This window comes from Anopheles maculipalpis, chromosome 2RL (genome assembly GCF_943734695.1).
Source record: "Anopheles maculipalpis chromosome 2RL, idAnoMacuDA_375_x, whole genome shotgun sequence".
Taxonomy (NCBI): Eukaryota; Metazoa; Arthropoda; class Insecta; order Diptera; family Culicidae; genus Anopheles; species Anopheles maculipalpis.
Window position 1 is genome coordinate 32,335,204 of NC_064871.1, and position 23,515 is coordinate 32,358,718.

General features: G+C 42.5%; 3 protein-coding genes across 3 annotated transcripts in view; 1 reads left to right on the top strand and 2 right to left on the bottom strand.

Moving 5' to 3' along the window:
* Nucleotides 1-1,051, bottom strand: part of LOC126556930 (bumetanide-sensitive sodium-(potassium)-chloride cotransporter-like) — a 146,775-nt gene extending 145,724 nt beyond the window's left edge. The window contains exon 1 of the mRNA XM_050212493.1: nt 1,048-1,051. The gene's annotated coding sequence lies outside the window, so the exon portion shown is untranslated. The remainder of the gene's footprint in view (nt 1-1,047) is intronic.
* LOC126557109 (F-box/LRR-repeat protein 7) overlaps nt 1-23,515 on the bottom strand; it is a 440,460-nt gene that overhangs the window by 408,504 nt on the left and 8,441 nt on the right. The window lies entirely within an intron of this gene.
* On the top strand, nt 9,253-10,044 carry LOC126566563 (uncharacterized). Its single transcript, XM_050223272.1, has 3 exons — nt 9,253-9,530; nt 9,615-9,797; nt 9,882-10,044. The coding sequence occupies exons 1-3, from the start codon at nt 9,253-9,255 to the stop codon at nt 10,042-10,044; spliced, it is 624 nt and encodes a 207-aa protein (XP_050079229.1).

Consider the following 23,515-nt stretch of genomic DNA (forward strand, 5'->3'; position numbering starts at 1 on the left):
ATTGTACGCACTATCGTCCTATTAATGGCTTCGGTGGCTACGACTTGCGCCGGTCGCTATTTCAGCCGGAGAATCGATAAAAGTTGATTTAGGAGATCTAAGGTCGTAACTGGCGACCTTGTCGATGGCGGAATGTCTGGTTTCGATTCTGCAGTAACCTTACAAGGTTATTGTGGCTGTCGGCTCCCTGCGTTTTGCTGGCGTTAGGGCCGCCAGCGACAACATTAGATCACTGAACCAATTGAATTAGGTTTGGACGACGTGTAGTTGTGACTGGTGGCTATACTGTTGGCGGAATGCATGAGTTAGATGCTACTGTAGCTTCAGAAAGTTGTAGTGGCTTTTGGACTCGTGCGTTCTACCAATGGTTGGGCCGCCAACCATAACATGCTAATACTGGTAACTATATGGTGTGGTGAACATCAAGAAGTATCCACAAGAAAAGAGGTTTTCTTGGGAGCCAATTGTTAGTCGCCACGGCACGAAACCCCAGAGGCGCCAACCCCTTAGCAGACATAGAGAGCTCAACTTTAGAACCATACCTGGCAGTAACAACATCCACAACCGAGCTTACCCGGGATAAGGTGCCCTTGAATTGAGGAAGAAGGAAACCCTCCAAATAGGATATAAGTTTAACGAATTGTTAAGCTAAATATAAGATGAGATTTTAAGGAATACGGCCTGGCCATCATTACGAAATAAAAAAAAGTAGTATCTAACTCACGCAATACACCAACAGTAAGACCGTCAGCAGTCACAACTTCACGTCTCCCAAAGCTAATACTTTGGTTCAGTGATCCATTGTTGTTGCTGGCGACCCTGATGTCTGCAAAACGCATGGAGCCGATAGCCACAATAACCTTTGAAGGTTGCTGCAGCATCGAATGCAGACTTTCCGCCAACGGCAAGGTCACCAGTTACGACGTTTGATTTCCTAAACCAACTTTTATCGATTCTAGGGCCAAAATAGCGACTGGCGCATAACGATGTTATCGTATCTTGCAAACAAATAACAAATAACACATAAAAAAAACATATAAACATAACAAACTACAATTAGCTAAACTAAACAAAATTAATGCTTGCAGATTGAGGAAAGCAGACTTCATCAACTGCAAACCATGCTCTTTACTAATATAATTCTAGGATTCAATGACCCGCTAAGGATGGATCCTTCTTTTACTTCCTACCCTTTGCACACACGCTGTAGTGAAAAAGACTTTTTTTTGTTGCAGGCGTTTAACGATTTTGTGAACCAGTTCGGTTTCTTCCTTTCGGTCTCGTCTTTTTGTGTATTTTTCCCATGTTCTAACTTTCTTGTCCGCGGTGTGTTTAAGGAGAAACATTTTGCACAACACTTTTAACGCGTTTTTAAAAAAGAAAAAAAAACTCCAGGAAACCGACTATGGCGTGAGGCACAGTGTTCCGTGCTACACATATTCCTGACTATCGCTAAGTGCATGGGTGGCCCGAAAACGCTGATTCCTCTGCCTTTTTTCTTTTTCTCTCTTTTCTCAATGTGGTGCGTAGCCACATTGGCCCATCCAGTTTTTAGTTATGCGCTACCTGATGTCAACACTTTTAAAATGTGTCTTAAGCCTTTCTGTTTAAGCTTGAATACATTTTCTATTCAAAGTTCGAGAACCCTTACACAACGGATGTGCACGACTCAGTCAGATTTGGAGTGCCGTTTAGCTCCTTGGTAAGAGACAAAAAGCGCATGCGCATCCATTGGAACCACGTCGACACGCTTTTGTGCAAAGATATTTTCACCCTCATGCTCAAGCGTGTCTTCTGGGTGATCGCATCTTGCCTAGACACAGCTGCCTTTCAACTTGTCAACATTTTCAACTTGTGCAGGTTCTTCTTCACCGCTGGAGAAGTTTTTTTTTTGTATCCTTTAGCGAGTAGGTACGGTACGAAAGTGTTGCAGACGGTCACCAGGTGCTCTTCACAGCCGCAACCAAGCATCCTTATAACGTATATGCCTTTCTCTAGCAAGGAAAGAATTTGAGAGTCGCGAAGTTCCTAACGATATCCGGTTTATCCCTTTCAAAGATGATATTCTAGAAGAATTTTTAAATTATTTTATTTCAGCAATATTGCTGAACAACAGACAAAAGAAACCTCATTCCTAGATTACATAGTTTTTGTTTCACAAAAACAAAATATTTCGGATTGATAAACAGCCAAAAACGTATAATAAAATATTGAAAGAATCTGTTGAAATTATTTTTGGAGTAAGCTAACAGAAGAAAATAATTTGTGAGTTTGTGAGCCTAGCAAGATAGTTAAAACAGTCTGTAAAAATTATCATTTTTGTTACACTGTGTGATAAACTGCCTTAAGTTCAAATAAGTGCTAAGTGGTAAAGAATCATCAGGACTAATTTATAAATTAAAGCGAAATAACATAGCAAAATCACAAAGAAAATGTAGCAAAAAATCAATTATTTTATATTAAACGATTGACGTTTATTTTACACAATTGCGCTGATTAAGGAGGTATTGGACTGCATTAAACTAAAATACACATTTTGTGAGACGTGCCTTTTTGTTTCCCCCGGAGCAACTATTGAAAAGCAAGGTATGTAAAAGGTAATGCTTAGAATCGCTTAGGGGAATGTTTCAAATAGATAGGATAATATTGCAAGTGCGTTGTGGAAATTTGCATTCATTGAGGGGAAGTTTCCCGCACGACTGTAGAATTTTGCAATAAGAAAGAAGATGTTTTAGCATATTTGCTTAACAATACACTAGAGTATACATTATCTCGCTTACGACAAGCGTTTCGTAGCGTTATACGGTGAGCAGGAATTCATCAACTTAACAAATAACCTGCATTACCCAAGAACCTGTCTACAGAAAAGAAGCAACAAGCTAAACCTTGCATTCAATTCTTTCTAGAGGTTTGAGTGTATCCCTACCCAAGGTAAGGCCTCAAACCTGCAACATGCCTGTAAGGGATATTCCTTCTGGATATCCAAAGTTGCCTGGCAAATCGGCCAGGCATTAAGCATCGAGAGTTTCCCTACCAAAGGTAAAGTCCGTATGTCGTCAACGTTCCATCGAGGAAGATTCTCATCTTGAATCTTTAGATTGCCTGTACAGTCAAAGAAAAAAAAGCGTTTGGATCACTCCGCTAGGAACCACGTTGTTCTGTTTTCGTCACGATTAAAAGTCTACGTTTTTCTTCTCCACCACACGGCGTACCGTAACCCGTCCCGTCGTACCGAAAGTTTCACTACATGATTGCAATCTTTCCAAAGACGCATGCAGTAATCAACTAATCATTTGTAAAATTCTACTGAGGTATCTTAAAGTTCCATTCTTCTTCTTGGATTAACAACCTCTCAAAACAAAAAGGTCATGCTGGAAATCAAATGGTTTATTATCCTTGGCGATACTACGTAGTTGGATAGACAGTCCTTAATACGGGAAGTCGGCCTGGATGGGATTTGAACCTTAAAGTTCCATTATACAGATCGAAACCCTGTGTTGGTATAATCCTCGACGGCACACAAATGAAGTTAGCTTTACATAGGTTCACGCGAGAGAACAAACAGTGCAGAGAATATTTTCTCGGAGATCAGTTCTCACAGAGATCAGTTCATCCACGGAGAGACGGTTCGAAAAACATCGCATTAAGCGAATGAACACATTTCTCTACAGCCTTGAAAGTCGTTTAACCCCCTTACTTGCACCACCAACCACGACTGCACCCCAACGACCATAGTTTTTCTCAACTCGATCGCACACAAGGAACCCGCGCGGATGACTATTGTGATCTGCTTCTTTCTCTCGCTCTTTCTTTTCACGTCGCAGGAAATATGTCGTCCGGTTCCACAATACTCGTGCTGAAGGGAAAATATAAGCAAGCTCAGCTATACACGATAGCCTGGAAATACTGACGATGAGTAGTTGCTGTAGATGAGATCAGGTCGGGAGCTAAGCAGTGTAACGTTACCAATCTACACACATGCGTTGGGCGACTTCGAAAACACTTTACCCTTTGCTAGAAATTTTAAACAGAACGCAGACATGTATAACACTTGTCGTAGCAAGATTCATCCTTTCTCGCATTTGGATAACATGCCGCTTACACCAATCGCTCACACATCCTCTGTGCAAGCATTTTTATGACTCTTTGTTGGAATGGATGCTGGAGTGTAGCATTCGGTAACAATAAGTTCGATTGTTCATGGTCCGACTCCGCAGTACGCTCCCTCCGTGACGTTTTTCCTTTCTCGAAACCTCTCTCCCACTAGATTTTACGATCGCGACTTTCCTTCGCTTATCCCGGGTTATACGCTCGATCTTCGACCCATCAATAGATCGTGAGCAACGATCGTAACGCCAATTGGACATGCTTGCTCGGTTTACGCTTCCGTTGTAGATTTATAGAACGTTGAGCAACGCTGTCGAATAGTTGGGGCAACAGTTGAAGAAACGTTTTATTTTCAAATGCCATCAAATGTCTTCTACGAGGTCCAGCCGTATTTGGGCACATGCAAGAATGATCTTGCAGATGCAATAATTCTGCCGATGGTATTATTGGCAATCTCCAGACCAATGTACGTGCAATTTTTTCCGGGCTATTTTAATAGCTCAGAAAACATGTTTATGGCAGGGAATGATGCATCGTCCATCTCTGCCTTCTCGTTCCCAGAAAACTTCTTCGTGCTTGCTCAGTAGTGATGGCTTTCCTCATTTTGCTCATGTTCGCACAAATCGTACATGATGCTGACAAACTGATGGATCAACAGAAACACCCTAAGATATAAAAGAATGGACCAAGCCCAGAAATCGAGAGATATTAATTTTAGTCGAAATTAGTCTTGAATTGTTGTCCAATATTTGTGCTTTTGAATGCCTCAGGGCATTCGTAAATTATTAATAGAAATGTTACCAGCACAGCAGGGCAAGTAAACAGTGTTGAACACTCGGATCGGATTATGACACTTCGATCAGCCAACCATTAACGAGAAACTTAAGTTCTTGGCTGTGATAAAAGACGATTTGTTTCGGGTAGCTTTCTTTTTACAACGCGCTCCTGTAGCGATTCATATTGATTCTTAACATATGTTTTCATAATAATCCCTTTTAAACTTCTACGTTTGACTAATCTTAATTGCTATAAATATATCTTACTCCTACTCCAAGTAACGAAAATCCGTGTTAAAGGGAAAAAAAGGTTATGGCTATTTGAGCTGCTAAAGGAGAACTAATTTTTATGTTTGTAAACTAAAATTGACTGCATCGATCCGCATCGACTGTCGCCTTTGACCCGTTCTACCCTCTCATCAAAAGCGGTACAGTGTCAGCAATCCGGCGTGCAGTGTCAGCGACTTAATTTCAGCCCGTATCGCTGGAACGTGGGAACACGCGGTGTCTGTGTGCGGCTGTTGTCGTAAATTCAGTAATTATGATTCCTACAACCATACTACTCCGATCACAAACGGTGTGAGGTCCTAAGCGCGCACATCCTTAGCACTATAAAGATCTTTCGACTTGGTTTGAACTTACTAAGTGCATTAATTTAAAAAAAGTAAAATAATAAGAACATTGTCCATCTATCAACATTTCTATTTTCATTCAAATAAATGTTGTTTTGCGTTCTCGGTATTGGTAACAACTTAAGTTTGTTCTGATGACTGGTGATTACTTATGTAAATCTACGCACTTGTCTATACGTGTAAACGATCGTTTTCTGAATAAATATTCTTCCTGCAGCTATTCCTTACACTACAATGATTAGTAAAACTGTTTTATGTTGTAAATACAGTACATGGTTAATGTAGAAAATATAAAAAAATCAGTTGGATAAACTCAAGACATCCGCCCTCAAAAATGACTAATCTTATTAGTTCTACTGGGCGAGTAGTTAAGCTACTCGTCCAGCGAAAAATGCTTAGAAGCTCGACATTATGGGCTGTGTACGATCATAGTTTTATCATATTTTATTCTCAATGCGAGTGTTTCTATTTATGGATGGATACATTCCCCAAAATAGGAAATAATTCAGACCTCCACTCAAAAATAGATTTTTTTTTTTAATCTTCTCTCTCGCCAATTCTCTTCGTACGAACAACAGTAAAAAAAGAAATCGATGTTGCTGTTTTATGACCCTTGCTCGTAACAAACGAAGTTCGACCCCAACCACGCGGTTTAGTTACGAAGTGTTCATCTTCCACGCATTTCTTCGAATTTCTTCAACTGGGTGTCCTTGTCGGCAAGGTGTCGTAAAAATATCGCTGTGTGCTTTTTTAGTTTTGTTTTGCTTTGGCGGTCACTCAAGGAATAATCCTGTTTTTCGCACATCAAAACACCAGCGAAACGGTTCAATAGCGATCCGTTTAAAAGGGGATTGGGGATGGAGCGATTATGAAGCCGCTATAAACACGGTTAGTTCGAGGTTGGTTTATGATATCCTATTGGTTTTAATTAGTTGGCCTGTGTAGCTTTAATTCGATGCAATGGTTCAAACATGGATTTGAACTAGTTTTTGAAATACAAGCGGAGAATTGGCCGAAAACTGCTTTATAGTCTGATTACTTCCTAACCAATCGAAAATGCACTAAGACCGTACGACTGTCCATTAGCTGCAACTTGTACTGCGATTAATTCCCACAAATTTATTTACGATTGGTTGGCGGTGCAATATTGCATCATTTATAGCATCTAGAACATAAGGAATGTTTTGTTAAGAGAGTTCGACGACTGGTAAGAGAGTTCATCTGCAAATGCTGGCACATCGAACAGACAGTTTCCAGGTTTCAGCTTGTTGGGTTATTACTTAATTGAACCTCAAATGAAAAAAGCGGCTTGCACCAAAACTAAAGCTTAAGTTTTACAACTCCTTTGCTGGAAGTAAAAAAAACGCAAACGAAAGATTTCCAAAGTGCATAAAAAACGAATTTGGTTTGACTGCACCAATCCTTCCACCGAGCGCAGATCAGCAGCCCAGTGGTGGATTTAAAGGTGAGTGAAGTAGGCGGTCAAATAAGACGGACTTCACCGAAAGGACCCCATGAAAGGAACCTGTTCTACCGGAGAGTTTGAGACATCGCACTTGAACCTGTGACCATTCTCCTTCTGGTCGCTTCGTTCTTTGCTGGTTCTCTGTAACATGAAGATGCAATAATTACAACGGTGAACAAATGGTTAGCAAGACGAAAATCAAGTTTTGCAACAAAAAATGCTAAGCTCGAAAGATTAACCAAAAAGTATTTCTTATGCTCACTGAGCAATTATTTCCAGGGCAGTTTCAGTACCCGTTCGTACAAATCTTCGCCAGCCCCAGCAAGATACATACATACAAAGAACTCAAGTCAAAAAATCTGAGGTCATTTCATTTGAACGAAATTAGTTACAACTTTACCCCATAATTTGGCTAGTGTTTGTCCCACGTGGGTTGGTCGTGGAGTCGACACTTAAAACAGAACATAACATTTTACCATCCGGTCGACCCCGCAGGATCTTGGTGAGAAGATTGCATCGATATTATTGTTTTACGATCATCGCTTGCAAGCTCCTTAACGAAGCTCCAAATGTGCCTGGAAATAGATTCGAAGATGCATTCCAACAGCAATTGGACCACGCGTTTTCAATGCTTTTTTGCTCAATTGCTTGGTCGGGAATGTGTCCAGGAGGAGGATAGTGTCATAAAAATTGACATTCGCTTTGCGTCATCGTTGATGCATGCAAACATGTAGTAAGTCTTTGTGCGACTTCAAAATCGTGGCTTGAAGAAGTTTCTTTGGCGCCATTGAGATGAATGTGGCGAAAATCGAAGAGTGTCACTAGTTTTATTCTTTATTTCTGCGCTATAGTACCAAGAAACTGTTCTAGTTGATGTTTCGATTTTATTTATTCTGCTTATTAAATACAATTAGAAAGATTTGATTAGAGGGTTCCGTTGGTGACCATCAAAAACGGCGGTGGCGACTTCACACAGCAGGACCGTGATTCAAATCCCATCCGGACCGTACACCCGTATTAAGGACTGACTATCCAAGTACGTGGTATCGCTAAGGCTAGTATTTAATTAGGAAATTAAAGGTAATAATTAAGTTAATTCGATGACTGGCTTGAATGGCGTGGCCTAGTAGGTAGTTAAACCAACAACAATAACAAGAAAAAGAAAAAGGAGAAGAAAGGAATTGCATTAGAATTATCCGAGAACATTGCATCCGTTTGTTCTTCAATATACTTCTTGTGCAGGGACTGTGAAATGTCTTTATCGACTCTGCTTGCTTAGCATGCGCATGACCACTTCACGTATCATTACCAAATATTTTTTGTGACACCCTAGTCACCGCCTAAACCGAACGCACTTGACTAATCGACCAGAGCAAACAGAAATACCGATTCTATCTCTACGATGTAGAAGTCCACACAAATATCGACCGTAAAAACAACACAACAAAGGTACGTAGAGAAAACGATTAGCTCGAAACTCGAAATTGCCGTAACTAATTTCTACACGCCTGCTTCAGCTTTACCCAAAAGTAATTGAAGACAGTTTTCCGTGCACCGAGCCCGGCAACTGAACCATTAAACTTCGACTAATCTTATCCAGATGCAAGAAAAGAGACCACTGTCACGCATGTCCCAATATTTTATGACTTTTTTTAATTACATATGGGCTCAAGTGTTTTCTAAGGGTGGCAAGAAATGTTCATATTCATTCGTGAAATTTCGATCACTGAACGGCACTTAACTATGTGATTTACTGATTTTTTTTAAACATGCATGTTCTGCTTATTCTTCAGGCATATGTTTCAAAGAAAATAATTGAAGCTAAGGCGTGAAGACGGGAACGATTTCACGGGTCAATAGATGCTTGGATTAATTGAACATAACATGTGTTGTAAGACGAGGATCGTTGTGACTCATTGTCACTGCAGCTTGCTGCTGATCTAATGAAAAACGCTTTATTTCATCTCCTGAATTAAATGTGTAATGACTTATAGGTTCATCAGTAGGTATCAATAATAATTATAAGTAAGTTATTGAATTACTTTTATTTATTTTTTCGTAACACAGTATTGATAGTATATTGAGTACGAAGTGAATAAAATGAGTTAATTAATTCCCAATCAAATGTTAAAACGATTGCACCTTCCAAGTAGGCTTTGCAACACTGAAATACCCACCGCTCAGCTCAACAGGCCCATTTATAATCGCAGCAAACATACCGTAGGTAAGTCATTCAGTTAGAAGCTTTGGAGCGCAATATTTCGGTTCGAAAATGATTCATATTTTAAATTTTATAGCTGGCATGAACAACACGTTGGACAGCAAGTGCGAAGGTGGTGAGCCCGGGGAACAAACTGTCACGCCCGAAATTTGCTGCGAGACCATGGACCAACACTGTTCGCACTGTGGCAACTCGACGGAATATTCGGTAAGAACATTGCGAAAACTGTTCCTCTTTAATAATACTCATGAAGCGCAATCGGCTGTAAATTCTTCACCGGGAACCATTGAAATGCTACCAGCCTGCAATTGCCGAGAGCACGCGCAAGGGTAAGTACATCTCGTTTTGTCCGCTAAAATACAAACTACCCCCTCATATCTAAGCAAGCGACATTGTTTCGATCCCGGGAACAGAATAACACAAGAGAAACCATCTGATGAAAAGCTTTGCGAAACTCGTTCCGTGCAAGAACTGAGGCACATGTTTGAGATGAAAGTGAAACATATCGAACAAAGTTCTCCCACTGGCTCGGTCAGCGCATATTCGAGACCTGTTTCCACCAAATCGGCCAAGCCGGATGATCGCCAAGGTGCCGCGTAAGTTTCTCGGTGGTGCCCCGTTGGGACCTTTGCCAATAAAATGCTAAATAAAGCTTTCTGATTATGTATCATTTGAAATAGTTCCACAGATCTACCGCATCCGGACGGACAAATGTTCATGTGTGGCGAACCACCCGTCCTAAGCAAACCATGCGCGCGATGGAACGTTACCAACACATCCATTGTTGAAGTACCGAATGGAATGGAAATCACTTTTACCGTGCTGAATGACAGCAAACGTTGAAAAGTTCAAAATTCTATTTCAAAACTAAGAAAATTTTTACTATTGTGTTCCTAAAACAATTAAAGCTAAAACAATTAATGATTGTTAAACATAAAAAATTATTTACATAGCTTTGCTTTAGATATTTTAAAGCTTTGGTCATTCACAAATTATCGTCTCGGTAAAAATCAGCGTCGAAAAAGCTGCTGTCGCTATACTCAAAATAAATTTATATTTTATTAACACTTTATGTTGAAGTAACGATTCGGCATCGAAAGCTCTCTTGAGTTTGACATCCCAGGTGGAAGGTATGCAATTGTAAAAAAAAACAACGAAAGCTCACCTCAAAAGCTTTTGCATTCAAAACGGGCATAAAAATGCACCTAAACAATAAAAATGCAGCGCAGAAATATGACTAGAGTACAATCACCTTCTTACTCATATTTATTCATTCATACTAGACAAGGCCCAGTAGAACCTAACTTGGTACATCCTAACTCCGATGTTCCCGCAAGCTCCGGGATGCATGCACAGTCTGGAATGTATAATAACTCCGAAATGCATGGAAACTATGAGATAAAAACAAACCTCAAACCTTTTTATTTGATTGGCGGCCTGGTCGTATAGTTAATTACTAAAGATAGCATTGTTTAATATTTTCATTGGTTGGAATACATTTTCTTCTACAAAATGGCCTTGATATGGAGCCACATCTCTAGTCGGTTGCTATGAGTTTTCAAGTCCTTTCTTTGTTCTGCGGGATTGAAAAAAAATCGCACATACGCATTATGTTAAAATTCTTCATTCTTCAGACAAATAAATGTTCGTGCTGTCTTAACAATGTTTATATGTTTGTTACAGTCGAGACCAAACCACAAAGGTCAACAATAGAACGGCCACAACACCACAATAGCCTGAATTCGGATGTAACCTACCACCATCAATACAATAGTCACAACAATAGAACCAGACCATCAAAACTCACAACATCCACCACTACATCATCATCATCATCATCATCATCATCATCATCATCATCATCATCATCATCACCATCACCACAACCATCCACAACCGAGTATGCCCGGGATAAGGCAAAGAATAAGGAGGAAATGCCTTATCAATATGTGAAAATCTACTCAACACAACGGTGTTGACAATACGGCACTGGACCGTAATAATCAAATGTAAATAAATAAATAAAGCGTCCCGATGAGGAATTTCGACTATTCCTTCTCTTATCGTTGCCAATAATCATACTTGCACTGATCTTAACTCAAATTAGTGAATGGTCTGGAACGTGCCAATACGTAGTGAATTCTCCCGGGTAGTCTAATACCTTTGACAGTCATTGCATCCCTGTAAGCATTGGTCACACGGCGCTACTCAATCTTAAGCTCTCTTTTTCGCTTGGTCCTAATGGTATTCCCCCATCTATTCCAGAGCCGGATCTTCATACAAACGGACTGATCGGCGGACATTAGGTGCTTGAAGTCTCTGTTTGTTTGAAGTCTGGGTCTGGAGCCCTTAGAATCTTGTCGCACACTTGGTCAAGCATACCGTATTGCCACCATACCGTATCGATTCTTATCATAGATTATGTTTTAATTCTTTTTTCCAATCTGTTTGACTGCTCCATTTTGCTATCATCTCCTCTCTAACTCTCCATTATCCCTCTCCCTGACCTATTCCCTTCTAATTCGAATTTAAAAATTAGTGATTTGTATATTGCAGAATTTTGCAATCTTTTTTCATTACAAATTTATAATAAACTTAAAACAAATTGTGATATCTCAGCGGATAACCTAATGCAATGTACTGAACACGGTAATCCTGTACGCACAACTTTATTGGTTGCGACTTAACTCATTCGCGGTTTTCATCAGACTGACTCACTCCACTCGGTCACAAATAAATTTCATAATTCCCTCTCTTCTCTCACTCTCTCCTTATCTCTTCATTCCCTCTCTGTTCCCCCTTAACGTGGTCCGGCGAACAGCCGCAACTCGCTTGCCTCGCTTCTCTGGTCCGTCCGACCACACAAGCCGCCCGCTTGCATTCTACGGTGGGTTTCGCGGAATTCTGGCCGGTGTCGATGAGATCGAACAACAATTGCGGGTGCCGCCGTTCCAGACAATTGTCGCCAAAACAGATGCCACTCGGACAGCCTTCCGTTCGCTCCTCACCCCGCACCTCTCTCTCCTTCCTCAGCCCGCCATTCTCGCCCGTTCCTTAGACCGCGCATCTCGCTCGTTCCATCGAAATGGAACATCCTCCCGGCCAGGTTGATGCTACGGATCTATAACTGGAAGAAGAGCTAATTTATGAACAGGACGTTTAAACTCACCACTCCTTGTCTTCACATCCACTACCCGGATCAATCCGTCCTCGCCCGGGAACACCCTTGCAATGCGTCCCAGCTTCCACAATTGCGGGGGCGTATTATCCTCCTTTATTAGAACCAATGCTCCCTCCTTTACGTTGTCCTTTATTTTGGTCCACTTGTATCTAGTTTGCAGTTCGCACAAATACTCCCTTTGCCATCTATTCCAGAATTGCTGCCGCAGTTGTTGGATTCTCTGCCATTTATTCAAGCGACCTTCAGGCATATCTAAATAGGATGGTTCTGCAACTCCAATCAAGGGACGATCAATTGTAAAATGAGCTGGAGTAAGGCATTCCAAATCGTTAGGATCATTTGAGTGAGCATACAATGGCCTTGAGTTTAAGATGGCTTCAATTTGGCATAGAAGCGTGCTAAAATCAGTTATTGTTAGAGATGCAGATTTATAAATCTTCTTCAGTACACTCTTAACACTCTTGACCCCTGCCTCCCAGATTCCTCCAAAGTGAGGGGCACCAGGGGGTATCATTTTCCATACGATCTCCTTTTCTTGGCAATACTGGAAAATGCCTTGGCCTGTCGCCTCCTTCCTAAACATCTCATACAGCTCTCGTAGTTCATTTTTTGCTCCGACAAAATTTGTCGCATTATCACTGAAGATTTCTTCAGGTATTCCTCTTCTTGATACAAATCGTCTCAAAGCTGAGAGAAAGGCACCAGTTGATAAGTCCTCCACTGCTTCCAAATGGATCGCCTTAGTCACCATACACACGAATACACATATGTATCCCTTTATTGCCGCAACACGACGTATACCGGATTTCAGCATAATTGGCCCAGCAAAGTCAAGCCCAACTCGTTGAAAGGTAGGAGCAGCTGTTACACGGTAGCTAGGAAAATCACCCATCTGTTGTTCCAAAGTAGTTGGCTTGCTTCGGAAACAGGTAATGCATTTATGCAGAACCATTCGAACCGTTGATCGCGCATTGACAACCCAAAATTGCTGACGAAGAATCGCAATCACTCCAGATGGCCCGACGTGCAAATTTTCACGATGAATTGTTGCAATTAAACGATGTGTAATCACATTTCGATTTGGAAGAAGAAGTTGATGCTTGTTTCCAAAAGCCAGATTTGCATGTCTTATACGACCTCCTACCCGCAGTAACTCACCATCCAAAAAAAGGTTAAGGTCTTGATAACGTTGCAACGGTTTGCTATTTTTTACGGCCGAAACTACTTCCGGTAGATCCTGATGCTGAATTGCTCTAATGATCCAACGCATCGATTCTCGCAATTCGGGAATAGTAGGGTTTGGATCATTAATGCGTTCGCCCTTGCGACGCTTTGTGTTTTGTTTGAACCGCACGATGTAGGCAAGTATTCTTTGTGTCTTTCTAAAGGATTCATATTTCTCCAAAATTGGGAGAACTTTCAGCGGTACGATAACATTGCAGATAACCTCGTTGCGCAATTCCGGAATTTCATCATCATTTAGTTCATCGATGCAAACATTTGGTATCTCACAAGTACGTAAAAACTCCGGACCATTCCACCACATCTCATTTGAAACCAGTAGCGACGCCGATTGACCCCTTGATATAACATCCGCAGGGTTTTGATGTGTCCGAACATAACGCCAAATGAACGCTCGGTTCTCGTTGATCTCGGCTACACGATTTCGTACAAAAACATTCAGGCACTCTATCGGCTTTTTCAACCATGCCAGAACTATTTGGCTATCCGACCACAAGTTAATCGTTTCGAAATTAAAATCCTTTAATGCTTCCAGTACTTTTTTCACTAGACGACAAAGCAATGAAGCTGCAAGCAGTTCCATTCTAGGAATTGTCACGTTCGATAAAGGGGCAACCCGAGATTTGCTGATCACTAATCTCAATTGCGCTTCACCATTCCTCTCTATTGATCTTATATAGACGCAGGCTCCATATGCCTTCAAAGAAGCATCCGCAAATCCATGGATCTCTAATGAAACTGCATTTGTACTTACTACATGTCGAGGAATTCGAACTTGATTTTCTGTTGGCAATGCTTCCAAAAAATTATCCCATTCTTCTATCAACGGCTCAGAAATTTGATCATCCCAGTCCAACTTTGCTAACCATAGCTTTTGCATCAAAATCTTTGCCAACACAACCACTGGAGAAATAAGCCCCAATGGGTCAAATATTTTTGCAATGGCAGACAGAACCTCTCGTTTGGTAGGTGTTCTGCCCTTAGACGGTACCTTTGTCAAAAATATAAATTCATCATTCATCGGATTCCACATCAAACCTAACGTTTTGATGATTTCGTTAGCTTCACAATCGCCGATTTTTGTTAGAGCATCCCGATCTTCAAATGGTATCGATTCCAAAAGCCTTTCATCATTCGCTGACCATTTATGAAGTGTCATACCCGCCTTTCTAAACACCTCAATGAGTTGCACTTGTGCAGCATGGACAGTCTCGATATCATTTGCCCCAAACAATCCATCGTCGACATAAAAATTCTCTTCAATAATGCGACTGGCTAAGGGAAAACCTTCTCGTTCATCTCTCGCTAGCTGCAACAACGTTCGCGTTGCTAGAAAAGGTGCTGCTGCCGTTCCGTAGGTCACCGTGGTAAGCTCAAGCACACGCAGTTGTTCATTCGGCGAAGCTCTCCAGAATACTCGTTGTAGCGGGCTGTCGCAGGGATCCACCTTTATCTTAGGGCCGGTCATCATAACGTCGTTCAAAGACAAGCCGTTTACCTTCGCCGAAGCATCGAACACCACACGGCACTTGGTAGTGTTCTTGGCCGGGTTCAATACAGCATGATGCGGCAGATACCACCTTTTCACGGAGCCATCGTCCTCACTTTCATCAACCACTCTACAATGCCCTAACTCCTCGTATTCACTCATAAACGCTTGATATTGTTCACGTAACGATGGATTTTTCAACAGTTTTGTTTCCAACAAATAAAACCTACGCAGCGCTACACTTCGCGAACAACACAATTGGCTTATCGATTCCCTTAAAGGCAACTGCACAACATACCTGCCACTGGATTCACGATAATGTGTCTTCACAAAATGTTCTTCACATATCTCGTCTTCCACCTTCACGGAACGCTCACTTGTCACATCTTCAACTTCCCAAAACCTTTGCACTATTGTTTCCAAATTTTCTTTTGTCACAACATTTGTGTACACCTCACGCTCTTTGTGTATTTCCGCAACACGTCCACCTATCACCCATCCGAAATGAGTGTCCGTCATCATGGGAAGTGTTTTTGCCAATTTCACTGAACCAGATGCCATTATTTCCGAAAGACAATCCATTCCCAATAAAATGTCTACACAACTTGGATTGTTGAAATATGGATCGGCCAACATCGATTTATCAGGCAAATTCCACTTCGACGTATCGAAATACACAGAGGGTATTCTACCTGTTATTTCACGATACACAAAACATGTCACGTCCATAGCAAAATCACTACACCGAGATTTCACTGTAAAAGTACACTTTTTCTTCACCGAAGATTCAACGTTGCCAATCCCCTTAACCGGTACGTTCACGTTTACCAAATTTACGCCTAATTTCGTTGCAAGCGCTTCAGTCACACAACTGATTTGCGATCCACTGTCCAACATCGCACGACACAACAAGACCTCTTTGTTTGGTAATTCCGCGTAAAGCAAGACGGTTTGCAAGAGAACAATACTTCCCGCCGCATCGGTATTGTTCACATGCTGGCTCGCGCTCACTTGTTCGGGTTCCCTTGAAACCGGTTCTGGACCGTTGTCCCAATGCAATACCGTGTTGTGTGGTCTGTGGCACCTGTTACATTTCAAATGCGATTTGCAACGATTTCGCCAATGTCCCGGTTTTAGGCAAATTAAGCAAAGACGCTTCGATCTAATAAAACTTTCCCGATCCTTTCCATGCAGTCGCATCAGCTCAGAGCACTTGAACGTTTCATGGGCACCCTTACACAATTCACACACAACTACACTGCACACGGTTGTAGCTGCATTCGATCTCATAGGCGTAACACCACTTGAGCTGGGCCCTTTCGAAACAAAACGTCCCCTTTGCCCCGCTGCAACATTTCCTTGGCACCTTTCTAGAACCGACACTCTTTCTTTTAGGAAGCACAAGGTTTTTTCATAACAAGGAAGTTCGTTTCTAGGGACACTCGCTTCCCATAGTTTCTTTGTTTCAATATCTAACGCATTCGCTATCAAATGTATCACCATCGCACACGACAGACCGGTAAAGTTTTCACCTAAATACTTTAGATTTTCCACGTGACTTTCAACCGATTCAACCAAACCGCGCAAACCTACATAACTTTCCTCATTCACTTTTTTCAAATTCAAAAGTCCACTAATATGTAAGTCTACCATACGCCGTTTGTTATCATAACGTTCGGATAACAGTTGCCACGCACGTTCATAATTACCGTCGTTTATTGTTTTCTCATCTATTACCTTGGCAGCCTCACCACTCAAGGCCTTTTCAAGATGATACAACTTGATACGCGAATCTTCACTACCTTTGTCAACAATATCTTTGAATATTGTTTTAAACCGCGCCCACTCCTCATACTTGCCACTGAACGAAGGTATTGGCCGAGGAAGCGGAGCATTCACAATCACTGACGAAACGCTAGGAGCAGGTATCAATGCTTTTGGTGACATGGACTGTGCCGCAAGGGCTTCAGATGCACTTTCTATTTCCATCATCACCTCCTCATGCAATTTCACTGTCTCCTTAAACTTGTCGTCATGCACTTCACTTTCGTCATGTTTTATGATCTCACCATAATGTTTGTTGTGTTCTTCTAAAGCACTATCTGCCTTCTTCCCGAACACTTTGCACTGTACCGCGGTCAGCGCCTTTCCCTCTTCCTTCGCCTGCACAATGTTGTCCCTTATGCGAATCAATTCGCCATACGCAAGGTCACGCATGTGCACATGCGGCCTTACAGCAACAATTACATCCACCCAACCGGGTTGTGGCGCCGGCTTTACGGTTGGAGTGCGAGACGTCCGAGGCGTTCGAGTCATGATGACGCGACTTTTACCGATATCCAAAGCACAAAGGGTCAATATCCGAAGTTCGAAGGACCAATGTGATATCTCAGCGGATAACCTAACGCAATGTACTGAACACGGTAATCCTGTACGCACAACTTTATTGGTTGCGACTTAACTCATTCGCGGTTTTCATCAGACTGACCCACTCCACTCGGTCACAAATAAATTTCATAATTCCCTCTCTTCTCTCACTCTCTCCTTATCTCTTCATTCCCTCTCTGTTCCCCCTTAACGTGGTCCGGCGAACAGCCGCAACTCGCTTGCCTCGCTTCTCTGGTCCGTCCGACCACACAAGCCGCCCGCTTGCATTCTACGGTGGGTTTCGCGGAATTCTGGCCGGTGTCGATGAGATCGAACAACAATTGCGGGTGCCGCCGTTCCAGACAATTGTCGCCAAAACAGATGCCACTCGGACAGCCTTCCGTTCGCTCCTCACCCCGCACCTCTCTCTCCTTCCTCAGCCCGCCATTCTCGCCCGTTCCTTAGACCGCGCATCTCGCTCGTTCCATCGAAATGGAACATCCTCCCGGCCAGGTTGATGCTACGGATCTATAACTGGAAGAAGAGCTAATTTATGAACAGGACGTTTAAACTCACCACTCCTTGTCTTCACATCCACTACCCGGATCAATCCGTCCTCGCCCGGGAACACCCTTGCAATGCGTCCCAGCTTCCACAATTGCGGGGGCGTATTATCCTCCTTTATTAGAACCAATGCTCCCTCCTTTACGTTGTCCTTTATTTTGGTCCACTTGTATCTAGTTTGCAGTTCGCACAAATACTCCCTTTGCCATCTATTCCAGAATTGCTGCCGCAGTTGTTGGATTCTCTGCCATTTATTCAAGCGACCTTCAGGCATATCTAAATAGGATGGTTCTGCAACTCCAATCAAGGGACGATCAATTGTAAAATGAGCTGGAGTAAGGCATTCCAAATCGTTAGGATCATTTGAGTGAGCATACAATGGCCTTGAGTTTAAGATGGCTTCAATTTGGCATAGAAGCGTGCTAAAATCAGTTATTGTTAGAGATGCAGATTTATAAATCTTCTTCAGTACACTCTTAACACTCTTGACCCCTGCCTCCCAGATTCCTCCAAAGTGAGGGGCACCAGGGGGTATCATTTTCCATACGATCTCCTTTTCTTGGCAATACTGGAAAATGCCTTGGCCTGTCGCCTCCTTCCTAAACATCTCATACAGCTCTCGTAGTTCATTTTTTGCTCCGACAAAATTTGTCGCATTATCACTGAAGATTTCTTCAGGTATTCCTCTTCTTGATACAAATCGTCTCAAAGCTGAGAGAAAGGCACCAGTTGATAAGTCCTCCACTGCTTCCAAATGGATCGCCTTAGTCACCATACACACGAATACACATATGTATCCCTTTATTGCCGCAACACGACGTATACCGGATTTCAGCATAATTGGCCCAGCAAAGTCAAGCCCAACTCGTTGAAAGGTAGGAGCAGCTGTTACACGGTAGCTAGGAAAATCACCCATCTGTTGTTCCAAAGTAGTTGGCTTGCTTCGGAAACAGGTAATGCATTTATGCAGAACCATTCGAACCGTTGATCGCGCATTGACAACCCAAAATTGCTGACGAAGAATCGCAATCACTCCAGATGGCCCGACGTGCAAATTTTCACGATGAATTGTTGCAATTAAACGATGTGTAATCACATTTCGATTTGGAAGAAGAAGTTGATGCTTGTTTCCAAAAGCCAGATTTGCATGTCTTATACGACCTCCTACCCGCAGTAACTCACCATCCAAAAAAAGGTTAAGGTCTTGATAACGTTGCAACGGTTTGCTATTTTTTACGGCCGAAACTACTTCCGGTAGATCCTGATGCTGAATTGCTCTAATGATCCAACGCATCGATTCTCGCAATTCGGGAATAGTAGGGTTTGGATCATTAATGCGTTCGCCCTTGCGACGCTTTGTGTTTTGTTTGAACCGCACGATGTAGGCAAGTATTCTTTGTGTCTTTCTAAAGGATTCATATTTCTCCAAAATTGGGAGAACTTTCAGCGGTACGATAACATTGCAGATAACCTCGTTGCGCAATTCCGGAATTTCATCATCATTTAGTTCATCGATGCAAACATTTGGTATCTCACAAGTACGTAAAAACTCCGGACCATTCCACCACATCTCATTTGAAACCAGTAGCGACGCCGATTGACCCCTTGATATAACATCCGCAGGGTTTTGATGTGTCCGAACATAACGCCAAATGAACGCTCGGTTCTCGTTGATCTCGGCTACACGATTTCGTACAAAAACATTCAGGCACTCTATCGGCTTTTTCAACCATGCCAGAACTATTTGGCTATCCGACCACAAGTTAATCGTTTCGAAATTAAAATCCTTTAATGCTTCCAGTACTTTTTTCACTAGACGACAAAGCAATGAAGCTGCAAGCAGTTCCATTCTAGGAATTGTCACGTTCGATAAAGGGGCAACCCGAGATTTGCTGATCACTAATCTCAATTGCGCTTCACCATTCCTCTCTATTGATCTTATATAGACGCAGGCTCCATATGCCTTCAAAGAAGCATCCGCAAATCCATGGATCTCTAATGAAACTGCATTTGTACTTACTACATGTCGAGGAATTCGAACTTGATTTTCTGTTGGCAATGCTTCCAAAAAATTATCCCATTCTTCTATCAACGGCTCAGAAATTTGATCATCCCAGTCCAACTTTGCTAACCATAGCTTTTGCATCAAAATCTTTGCCAACACAACCACTGGAGAAATAAGCCCCAATGGGTCAAATATTTTTGCAATGGCAGACAGAACCTCTCGTTTGGTAGGTGTTCTGCCCTTAGACGGTACCTTTGTCAAAAATATAAATTCATCATTCATCGGATTCCACATCAAACCTAACGTTTTGATGATTTCGTTAGCTTCACAATCGCCGATTTTTGTTAGAGCATCCCGATCTTCAAATGGTATCGATTCCAAAAGCCTTTCATCATTCGCTGACCATTTATGAAGTGTCATACCCGCCTTTCTAAACACCTCAATGAGTTGCACTTGTGCAGCATGGACAGTCTCGATATCATTTGCCCCAAACAATCCATCGTCGACATAAAAATTCTCTTCAATAATGCGACTGGCTAAGGGAAAACCTTCTCGTTCATCTCTCGCTAGCTGCAACAACGTTCGCGTTGCTAGAAAAGGTGCTGCTGCCGTTCCGTAGGTCACCGTGGTAAGCTCAAGCACACGCAGTTGTTCATTCGGCGAAGCTCTCCAGAATACTCGTTGTAGCGGGCTGTCGCAGGGATCCACCTTTATCTTAGGGCCGGTCATCATAACGTCGTTCAAAGACAAGCCGTTTACCTTCGCCGAAGCATCGAACACCACACGGCACTTGGTAGTGTTCTTGGCCGGGTTCAATACAGCATGATGCGGCAGATACCACCTTTTCACGGAGCCATCGTCCTCACTTTCATCAACCACTCTACAATGCCCTAACTCCTCGTATTCACTCATAAACGCTTGATATTGTTCACGTAACGATGGATTTTTCAACAGTTTTGTTTCCAACAAATAAAACCTACGCAGCGCTACACTTCGCGAACAACACAATTGGCTTATCGATTCCCTTAAAGGCAACTGCACAACATACCTGCCACTGGATTCACGATAATGTGTCTTCACAAAATGTTCTTCACATATCTCGTCTTCCACCTTCACGGAACGCTCACTTGTCACATCTTCAACTTCCCAAAACCTTTGCACTATTGTTTCCAAATTTTCTTTTGTCACAACATTTGTGTACACCTCACGCTCTTTGTGTATTTCCGCAACACGTCCACCTATCACCCATCCGAAATGAGTGTCCGTCATCATGGGAAGTGTTTTTGCCAATTTCACTGAACCAGATGCCATTATTTCCGAAAGACAATCCATTCCCAATAAAATGTCTACACAACTTGGATTGTTGAAATATGGATCGGCCAACATCGATTTATCAGGCAAATTCCACTTCGACGTATCGAAATACACAGAGGGTATTCTACCTGTTATTTCACGATACACAAAACATGTCACGTCCATAGCAAAATCACTACACCGAGATTTCACTGTAAAAGTACACTTTTTCTTCACCGAAGATTCAACGTTGCCAATCCCCTTAACCGGTACGTTCACGTTTACCAAATTTACGCCTAATTTCGTTGCAAGCGCTTCAGTCCCACAACTGATTTGCGATCCACTGTCCAACATCGCACGACACAACAACACCTCTTTGTTTGGTAATTCCGCGTAAAGCAAGACGGTTTGCAAGAGAACAATACTTCCCGCCGCATCGGTATTGTTCACATGCTGGCTCGCGCTCACTTGTTCGGGTTCCCTTGAAACCGGTTCTGGACCGTTGTCCCAATGCAATACCGTGTTGTGTGGTCTGTGGCACCTGTTACATTTCAAATGCGATTTGCAACGATTTCGCCAATGTCCCGGTTTTAGGCAAATTAAGCAAAGACGCTTCGATCTAATAAAACTTTCCCGATCCTTTCCATGCAGTCGCATCAGCTCAGAGCACTTGAACGTTTCATGGGCACCCTTACACAATTCACACACAACTACACTGCACACGGTTGTAGCTGCATTCGATCTCATAGGCGTAACACCACTTGAGCTGGGCCCTTTCGAAACAAAACGTCCCCTTTGCCCCGCTGCAACATTTCCTTGGCACCTTTCTAGAACCGACACTCTTTCTTTTAGGAAGCACAAGGTTTTTTCATAACAAGGAAGTTCGTTTCTAGGGACACTCGCTTCCCATAGTTTCTTTGTTTCAATATCTAACGCATTCGCTATCAAATGTATCACCATCGCACACGACAGACCGGTAAAGTTTTCACCTAAATACTTTAGATTTTCCACGTGACTTTCAACCGATTCAACCAAACCGCGCAAACCTACATAACTTTCCTCATTCACTTTTTTCAAATTCAAAAGTCCACTAATATGTAAGTCTACCATACGCCGTTTGTTATCATAACGTTCGGATAACAGTTGCCACGCACGTTCATAATTACCGTCGTTTATTGTTTTCTCATCTATTACCTTGGCAGCCTCACCACTCAAGGCCTTTTCAAGATGATACAACTTGATACGCGAATCTTCACTACTTTTGTCAACAATATCTTTGAATATTGTTTTAAACCGCGCCCACTCCTCATACTTGCCACTGAACGAAGGTATTGGCCGAGGAAGCGGAGCATTCACAATCACTGACGAAACGCTAGGAGCAGGTATCAATGCTTTTGGTGAAATGGACTGTGCCGCAAGGGCTTCAGATGCACTTTCTATTTCCATCATCACCTCCTCATGCAATTTCACTGTCTCCTTAAACTTGTCGTCATGCACTTCACTTTCGTCATGTTTTATGATCTCACCATAATGTTTGTTGTGTTCTTCTAAAGCACTATCTGCCTTCTTCCCGAACACTTTGCACTGTACCGCGGTCAGCGCCTTTCCCTCTTCCTTCGCCTGCACAATGTTGTCCCTTATGCGAATCAATTCGCCATACGCAAGGTCACGCATGTGCACATGCGGCCTTACAGCAACAATTACATCCACCCAACCGGGTTGTGGCGCCGGCTTTACGGTTGGAGTGCGAGACGTCCGAGGCGTTCGAGTCATGATGACGCGATTTTTACCGATATCCAAAGCACAAAGGGTCAATATCCGAAGTTCGAAGGACCAATGTGATATCTCAGCGGATAACCTAACGCAATGTACTGAACACGGTAATCCTGTACGCACAACTTTATTGGTTGCGACTTAACTCATTCGCGGTTTTCATCAGACTGACTCACTCCACTCGGTCACAAATAAATTTCATAATTCCCTCTCTTCTCTCACTCTCTCCTTATCTCTTCATTCCCTCTCTGTTCCCCCTTAACGTGGTCCGGCGAACAGCCGCAACTCGCTTGCCTCGCTTCTCTGGTCCGTCCGACCACACAAGCCGCCCGCTTGCATTCTACGGTGGGTTTCGCGGAATTCTGGCCGGTGTCGATGAGATCGAACAACAATTGCGGGT

Excerpts from the sequence above, each read along its gene's own strand:
- LOC126566563 (XM_050223272.1), top strand. The coding sequence starts at position 9,253 with ATGATTCATATTTTAAATTTTATAGCTGGCATGAACAACACGTTGGAC. Across the intron at positions 9,531-9,614 it reads TGCCGAGAGCACGCGCAAGG|AATAACACAAGAGAAACCAT; the intron begins GTAAGTACATCT and ends TCCCGGGAACAG. Across the intron at positions 9,798-9,881 it reads GATGATCGCCAAGGTGCCGC|TTCCACAGATCTACCGCATC; the intron begins GTAAGTTTCTCG and ends CATTTGAAATAG.